The sequence below is a fragment of the Apostichopus japonicus genome, chromosome 19 (assembly GCF_037975245.1).
Source record: "Apostichopus japonicus isolate 1M-3 chromosome 19, ASM3797524v1, whole genome shotgun sequence".
NCBI lineage: Eukaryota > Metazoa > Echinodermata > Holothuroidea > Aspidochirotida > Stichopodidae > Apostichopus > Apostichopus japonicus.
In genome coordinates this window covers 27851589-27860809 of record NC_092579.1, presented here as the reverse complement: position 1 = coordinate 27860809, position 9221 = coordinate 27851589, and the positions used below count along the sequence as shown (strand labels likewise).

At 36.5% G+C, this 9221-nt stretch overlaps 1 protein-coding gene across 1 annotated transcript; it reads left to right on the top strand.

Annotated features, from left to right (window-relative positions):
* Window positions 1-8436, top strand: LOC139959920 (ribonuclease P protein subunit p21-like). The gene is made up of 5 exons (XM_071957854.1): window positions 1-197; window positions 3389-3489; window positions 5476-5558; window positions 7003-7122; window positions 7573-8436. Exons 1-5 carry the CDS (start codon window positions 123-125, stop codon window positions 7665-7667), a joined length of 474 nt encoding a protein of 157 aa, XP_071813955.1. The 5' UTR covers window positions 1-122; the 3' UTR covers window positions 7668-8436.
* Window positions 8437-9221: the final 785 nt, after the last annotated feature.

The window sequence follows — 9221 nt, the reverse complement described above, 5'->3', positions numbered from 1 at the left end:
ATTAATAGTTACTACTATCTGTGACTGCATTACAGACAACCACGTATCGGTATCAAACTCCATGACAGATTACCGTCTGTTTTTGATTCACCTCATTCTATAGGCCTTGTGTTTGAATCGACATGAAGAAAAAAGTTCAGAAGACTTTTCTGAATCAAAATCGGGACATTCACTTGAGAATGAACCACCTTTTCCAGGTACAGTAGTTTACTTTATGATTGTCATTGGTTGTGTTGCATTGTGTACTTTTAGTTAGTGTAACACAGTACCGTAACTAGTAGTAGTAGTAATACTATCTCTTGTCTAGGCTAACAAAAACAGAGGCCTAAGCTAGGTCAATGTATTAGTATTAAGTACTATAGTATAGTCTATAGTATCAGCCAGTTGTATAATGAACTTATAAGGCGCTTTACATAAAAGATTATCTTTGAGCACATTATATGGGACAAGAGCAAAGAAAGGCTAAGCCTACTCTCCTAACATAAGAAGGGCTTGATTGCCACCTTGACCAAGTGTCAGCTTTAGCCTAGGCTAATGACAGTGACACTAATTTAGGATAACATACAATATATATTATAATGTTCATTTACCCTAGTCTTTCTTACATGCTCCAATGGGCCTCCAGCTTGAAGGTCCTCCCAAAGAAAACAGATGAGGCGCAACCTTGGGTAGCAGTGTTAATACAGCCAGCCCTGGGGGAGACGATAAACCTAACCGCTGGCAAAGTGCTATACACTAACGTTAGGCAATACAACCTAACTTGAGGCACTTGCGTAATGATTAAATACTTAGTAAGGGCACAGCCGGGAGTAGTAAACACATGCCCGTTTATAAAGTTCAAGCCTTGGTATTAAGTACTAAGGTCCTACCAAGGTTCATGGTGATAAATACTTGATTAATAAAAACCGTTCCTCCAAATATGCAAGAGGTAGCTCCTGGTTGAAACGTTAAAGACAAGTACTAACTACTATAATAATATTGTTTATTACTGTTCAACTTAGCTCACTGAGTGCATCTTCATTTGGCCACGTAGATGTATAGATCTGCATGCACCGATGTACATTCGTTCTTTGATGTGACTGCATGTTAGCTAGTGTAACAGTAGACCAGGTTTATATTAAGCATGGTGTTATCTCCACCATGACACGGTTTGACCGTAGTTTCATCATATACTGTACTTGCGAACTTAAACATAATGTAAAGAGCAGGTATGTTTTATTTTGTTTCATTCAGAAACGTTAATTTTTCGTAAAGTTTTTCATGTATACGCCTTGCAGGAAAGGCATAGTATCATACAATCACCGACACTCAAAGTTTTCCCTCTAAAAATGACTACCGGAATAAAAATTTTACGAAACAGTCTAAAGGGATTCACGTTTATGCCGTTGTTAGTAAGTAGACCGGCCTACATAGGCTAAGTCTAAGCTTTTCTTGGGTCAGTGGAAACAGACGTTAAAAAACAAGCGTTAGACTGATTCTGTTAGTCTAAGAAGTCATTCAAAAGCATTTTGGTCAAAGAATTGTGAAGTTACAATCCAATTTGTGGAGTAGGGCCGTGAAATAAGAACCCATCATCCAGTACAACAGACTAAGGGGTCACTAGCTGCAACAGGAAGAGAAGTTGGGTTGAGTTCATGGATTGTAACAGTCTCAGATTGGAGAAACATGAAAATTAGGAATGAGGCTACGTAGCTGTTTCACTTTTCATAGACGTGTCCCTGTAAGCTATAGCTCTACATTTTATACCACCTACTGTATCTAGTCCCCAAATCCTGCTTCCCTACATGGTTAGTAGCCCCATCCTGACATTTAAGATAAATTGATTGATAGATTGATCAACAAATAGTTGGCCTATGTATCCCTTATATGTTATACTTATAAGGGGGAGGTTAGGGGGTTTGGTCAATTTTTTGGGTTGTTCTTCTTTCCAACTGCCACAGTAGTGCCCCTGTCAAAATTCTACTCCCCCCCCCCCCTTTCACATTTCTGGTTACCTCTCTGAATGACATACACATGTATCAGTATATATGACACCCCATATAGGACAACAACAAAAAAGTCCAATTCTCCCTGATTTTTATCAGAGTTATCTCTCAAGCAGAGAGAGTGTCAGTGAAGAAATGTATAAACACATTAAGTAAGCATTTAGATATATGGAGCTGCTAAAAATTAATTGCAAGTACAAATTGTCCAAAAACTGTCAACAAATCATGGCAGCCAAATTGGTTCTAGAATTGATTCAGCATATTTTTTATAAATAAAGTGGTTCTCAATCTTACACAGTTTGCATATGATCTCTTCCCTCCTTATACAATCTTTCAGTTCTTTTTGAACTAATTTTAATTTCATTCTTATCTCCCCGACCGAAGATACATTTCTTCTTATTATTTACTGCTTTCACACCACTTCTAATCCACGGCTTATTGTTTGGAATAATCCTGATCTGCTTTTAAGGTTACAGAACAGTCCCCACAAACGCTCCCCTAACTGCTGACCCTTACAGTTAATTGATCGAATGAACATATCACAATCCGTCATTTCCAGTGTTGATTGAAGATGGTCAAGTGCGTGCAATTGTTGAACTACGATAACTAGTGCGAAGTTCCTGTCTTAGGACAATAGACCGATACCTGGGATAAAGGATTACCAGATCATGATCAGATTTCCGAAACAGAGTATAATAGCTGATGCATTGTAGGCTTCTTAAACATTAGACTAGCATAGACCAATGGTCGCGTTTCCACATGTGGGACAGTCTACGAGTTAATGATTAACAGACACAGCTCTTCTTTAATGTACTTAAAATCACAATCGATGACTATGAAAGCAAAAGGGTGTAGTCATACTCTATATTAGCCACATTTTTTGAGACAGTAAGATTAGGAACATAAACTAAGATGGATGGCATTAAAAAAATCCTGTGGGAGGTGATAGGATCTCAGACCAACAGTCAAAATTTCAATATTTTCCTCATTTCTTTCGGTAAGGCTGAATATGACATACTGTGCGTGAGTTGGTCTGGCCTAGGCTGCATAGTGTAACAGGAACATAGCGCACTGGTGAGTTGGACCGCTCGGAAAACTTGTAATCCAGCAGCATACATGTTTACATCCATATTGGTTCACAATAACAAACGATGATACATCTAACAGACTACAGAGGTGAAAATGAAGTTTAATAATGATGAATTATGAGCTGCATCGCATCATGTATAGCACCGGCGAAGTCTCTCTGTTTGAGTTTTTTCTTCATAAAAGGTTCAGATAGTACATGGCTGTCACTAAAACAAGGAATATCTTGAAACCATATTCTCTTCTATGTTGTGCATTCTACTTGTAAGTTCTCCATTCTGAATAACATCATGTTCCTTTTTTGAACTTTTCCACAGATGGCTCACCAGGTCCTTCTGTCCAAGCCAGAAAATAAAAATCTGGCGAGGTTCTACATTTCTATGATGAAGAGAATCGCAACTCGTCTTGTTATGAAGTTGTAAGTACATTTGGAGTATCATTACCAATACAGCTTGCAGATATTGTCTTAAGGTAGCATACGCCCATTAAAAGCCCCATTGACTTACACACTAAATCACAAAAGTAATGTGGTCTCTAAGTCTAGATAGAAGTTTTCACTAGCTAAACGCTACCCATCACCGGATAGCTGACAAGTTGGCGTTTCATAGCACCATCAATTTTCCGTATCATGACCATGTAGATTTTTTGCTATCCGAGCCGGAAGTTTTCGTCACTTGTAAACAAACCTCTTCACTCAGTGGTAAACAATTCTCCTACGCTGCTCCTGGGAGGCCTTAAAGCGGTCTAAAATTGCCTCAATTGACCCAATTTTCTCACTATATGTACAGTACTTCCATTCATGCTCTTCAACATGCAAGCCACAAAAAACTAGATCATGATTCATGATTGATAACAGGTCAAAAAAGATGTTCTCCTGCTGCTTTTTGGCACTTTTTCTGAAGGAGAACACTTGGGGCGGATTGATATAGACACTAATTGGAGTATGCCACCTTCACAAATTTTGCATTCTTGATTATAGTTATGTCGCCCCACCCCCTTGGACGTTGTCGACCCAGCCCTTGGTCTTGTAGAGCTCTTTAACATGTTCACAGCTGCATGTTTATCAGGGGTTAGACATACAGCTTTAATTTTTAAAACCTCTACACATTGTTTGTAGCATGTTTTTCTTACTAACTTTACAGTAAACTGTATATACAGCAAAAGTTTATTTTGCTATCAATTGGTAAAACTTTCCATACTGAAAACCTCCATGCAGTGAATTTAAAGCTATACTGTATATAAAGTTTGAGATTTAGAAAATGTATTACACAGAGCTTGTAAAAACAAAGGACACTGATTTTAAGCTTTCAAGGAATAATTAATTTTGTACTGTAATTGTGATGGTTTAAGAAACCTTGCAATTCAGTGGACCAAAAAAAGGAATCCCCTCAAGTGTCTCCTCCCCCCCATACACCCCCCATACACCCCTCCCCTTGCCATAATTCATGTAGACTTCCACATACAACTCTCCCTTTATAATGGATCAAAATGCCATTTCTAACAGTTTTACAAGTGTGGTGCTACAGAGATTTTCACATTTAGTGCTGTATCAAAGTAGATTGAAAAACAAGTCTAAGAAAGCAAAATCAAATTTGTCAACATTTTAATCTCACATGATTGAAGATTTTGTACTGTAAGGCACAATTATACTTAGTAGTTTGATCAGTTGCAGTGTGTTAATCATTTCAAGGTACTGAACTTCATATCCGAAGTCAGTTTCTGCTTAAACTTCTATAAAGGTACAGATCAGTACTTTTCCAGTATTCTCAATCCTTGATAATTGAAGAACTATAAATTGCACTCCTTTTACCAGCTGTGGATGCATGCTTTGCACATAAGTTTATTGATGATGCCTATAGCTTTGCATCTCCTACATTGCACTTGAGGTTAAGAAACTTGGGGGACATGTTCTTCAAAAGCTTGACTTCAGCTCTTTTATTCTTCTGGCTGATGTATCCTTTAAATTTGATACATTTTTAATGTTGTCAATTGTAACTGTATTTATTAAGTATATTTCAATATTTTAGCAAAAAAAATAGCAGAGACATTTTAAGCTGAATTGCCCTGATGACATAAACACACGCTACTGTTGGCAGAGTCAGATACTGAATAATATAAAAAATTCATATCTTCACGTTATATATTTCGAATTTTATCAAAATGCTATGCTTTTGAAGGAATATTATTAAGACAAGCAGAATATTTTAGCTGAATTGCCCTGATGACATAATCACACGCTACTGTTGGCAGAGTCAGATACTGAATAATATAAAAAATTCATATCTTCACAATAAAAAATGCTAAGCCGATGTAGTTTTGACCAGATGCAGAAATTTTTCCAAAGTTTTTTTAAGAAGTCACCAGCTTATCCTATTTCAATATTTAATGTGTTTTGGTTCGCAAGGCATCCAAGTATCAAAAGAGCCATCTGTAAGAAATGTGATATGCTGTTAATCCCTGGAATTACTGCTACGGTCAGGATTAAAGGTAAGCTCTTTTTTATTTGTGACAAACTGACAATGTTTTCCAAAACTGATTTCTATTCTGGAGTAATATTTCTTATGTTTCCCCTCTACTTTTTTTCTCATTTGCTCTTTGCATTTTGATCAGAATCAGCAATTAATCTGATTCAGCATTTGAATCTGTAATATCTTAGACTAATTTTTGGCTTGTGTGGGAGCAAGCATAATGGCTTGTTTGCCATTGACCACTTGCATAAGCCCCAGTGCTGTAATACAATTCAAGCTTCCAAATGTCTTGACACATTAAAGATGCCCCAATATGTCTGCCTTATACCAGCAAAAGTAATTTACTGCCAGATTTACATAAAATATCTCCATAAATGTCACAAAGTTTTGTACAGTTGATTAATTAGACAGTTCAAATTTTGCAGTTGAATTAAGACTAAATGCTTTTCACAAAAATACTTTGCAATTCAAGAGTTTGAAGCAAATATCCATTTGCCCCCCTATTCAGATGTAAGCAATTTAGCATTTTGCAGAAACTGTGCCAAATTGATCCTTCCTACAAGAATATAATTTTTTTACTATTTTTCATTAATTGCTGAAATGATAGTACTGTATCCATGTACAATATTTGATAGTTTCAATGTTTTCTTCTTATTTATTTTTTATTTATTTATTCCCCCCCCCCCTTTCTCTCTTTTAGTACTCAATTGCTAACTCCATCTTGACTTAAAAGTTCTTTGGTTTGCTGAAAAATGTCAAAAACGTTTACAAGTTCAGATTGTTATTTTGCTACAAAAGGACAAAAACTTTTAACACCTTTTCATAATTTGACGAACATTTATGTTACTTGAGAATTATTTTTCTTAATATTCATTTGTTTTGTAGAAATTAATACTGTAGCATACTAGACATTCAGCAACATGTCAACATTGTGTTGAAACCTTGATGTTTCCATACAAGTCTCTGTTTGACCATGATATAAGAATAATGAGTGGAATGTTCACATCATTCTGCAGCATCCAGGCTTCATGAAGACAAACATTTTATGGGAAAGAAATTGACCTTACTTGGTTAATTCATAAATTATCTTTGAAGAAAATGAGGCCTTTGTTGGTAATGAATTGTGATAACAACCCTCACTGTGTTATTGGTACAGTATATCCTTAAAATTCATGTTCAAATATCAAAATTCATTAAAATGAACATTTTCCTTTGAAATGCTTTAAATTTGTTTCCATATTGAAAGCAGACATGGTGATGTGAACAATTTGCAACAAAGACAATAACAGTAACACCACCAGACAGTCCCTTTAAGGTTTATGTTTATGTGCATGCAGTTATAGGTGCATAAGATTACATAAGATAAGTGTTACCATGGGAGCTATCAACGAAATATTTTGTTAATAGCTCTGTGGTGTTACCTTGGAAACTCGATAAGAGGTCTCCTCTGTTCTATTGTGCAGCTCATCGACAGAAACACAAAGTTGTGCAATGTGTGGAATGTGGTAAAGTGAAGAGGTTTGTTTACAATCCCAACCATATCCTTTGGGTGGACAAACCAGAGGCCGTGTATCATCCACAAGGTACAGTAAATTGGAGACAATTTTAGGTTTTTTTTCTTAAAGTGATTTTCAACTGTTCATAACATCTTTCCACTACTTCTCGCCCATATTTTCTATGAAAGTTTTTAAGTGCACTTTCCTCAGTGAAAGTTTGTTGAACTTTGATTTGTGTCTGTCTCTCTTTGACCAAAGAGTTGCAGTTTTGGGCAGCTGGTAATTAGCCTGTTAAGAAAAATTAACAAGAACAACTTGTGCCCTGATATGTATCTGTAAAGTATGCTAGGTTAATAATTTGCTATGAAAGTGTGAATATGCCAGTTGCCAGAATATGCCAATATGTAAATATTCCAGTTTACTTGACAATATCGCGTAAATGTGATAAATAAACTATAAAATATAAATTTAATGTGCTAAATTGTTCAAATACATTTCCGCCTTCATCTGTTGCATATCTTTTAATTTTTCTCACAGAAATGGAGGATAAAAGAGTGGCAAAGAGTATGCAGGAAACTCAAGGAAAGCCATCCAAAGAAACAGACAAGGCTTCCAGCAGTAAAGTTACCTGAAAATATGGCCGATTACCAGCATCCAACTCAAACCATGCAATTATAAGATAATATATTTCAGAGCTTTGAAGTGGACATCAGAAGTGGTCGTGGATAAGTGGATTCGCCCCGGCTGAAGTGGATTGGATACTGAGGTCTCGTGTTTTAAGAGAATTAATGAAGCAAAGGAACCTTGTTGTTCTAACTTTCAGCATCGTAAAAAATACATTTTGTTATTTTGTATCTATAATTGACTTTATAGTTAATTGCTCTCTCTGTTGATGCCACACAGGGACAACTGATACAAGAATTTACTTGTTTTGGGAAGGATCAGAAGGCAGTTGAGGTCAACAAAGATTAAACTTGGCTCTGTTTTACATATTCTGAACTTGACATCATTCCTTTATGTCTCTAGATGCCAATAGTTGGAGGACAGACCTTTGATGATGAATTTTGGAAAAATTGGACCTTGATGGTAGAATGTTGATAGGTCATTCAACTCATAGAGACAAAGAGCCTCATACTCTAATTGAGTCTTTTCTGAGACGGAAGAATAATGGCATGCTTTGACTGTCAAACTAACCTGCAGTTACATTAGACAGATTGGTCTGTTAGTCTGTGTTATTATTTAAGGGCATTGCAATGATGTTAGCAACATAAGCTACATGCCTAGGCCATGGACTAACCACTCTCCAGGCCAGCATGTCCCTATGGGGAACACTTTACAATTCCTGCCTCTGAAGATTTCATTTTAACTTAATTATAAATCTGTCTCATGAGAGAAATTGCATTTCCAAGATATTTGTCTTTCACTTTTGTCTCTTCTTAATATCTTTAATGTTATTCTGATACTGTTTTCTGTGTTTTCTTTCAAATTCCTCATTCTAGAGAATGTCATATTGAACAATGCTGTGGAATTTGTTAGGGCTTAAAAGCAATGCAAAGGTATAGATTCAATTCACAAGTTTGAATTAAATGTGATGGTTTTAAGGGTGTGAAGACTCGCGCAAAAAGAAACGTCTAATGCCGGTAATCTGACCTAGTTTTGAATGAGGTGTAACAGAAGTGTTAGACACCACCATCGATCCCAGAAAATACACACACACAGCTTGCTACCATCGGTAATTAGACACTAGTGTATGGTCAGTACATACAGCTGCGGTCAATACCCACAGCACAGTGTACAAACAATACAGCGATGGAAAACTCAGGTCCAGCTAAAGATAACAAGGTATCACGTGTCATTACTATACTGTCTGCATTTTGTAGCGACACAAACAAAACGTCACTTGCAAGCAACAGAAAGTTAACTATTTCAGATGGCTGCACGCGTTTTGGGCGAGTCTTCAATGCCTTAAAGAAAACTTGCAATTCAGTGGACAATAAATAGGAATCCCCTCTAGTGCCCCCCCCCCCCCATTCACCCCCTCCTTGCCATTATTTATGTAGACTTCCACATTACAACTCTCCTTTCACATAGGAAAAAATGCCATTTCTAACAGTTTTACAAGTGTGGTGCTCCAGAGATTTTCACATTTAATGCTGTAGAATGAAAAACGAGTCAAAGAAAGCAAA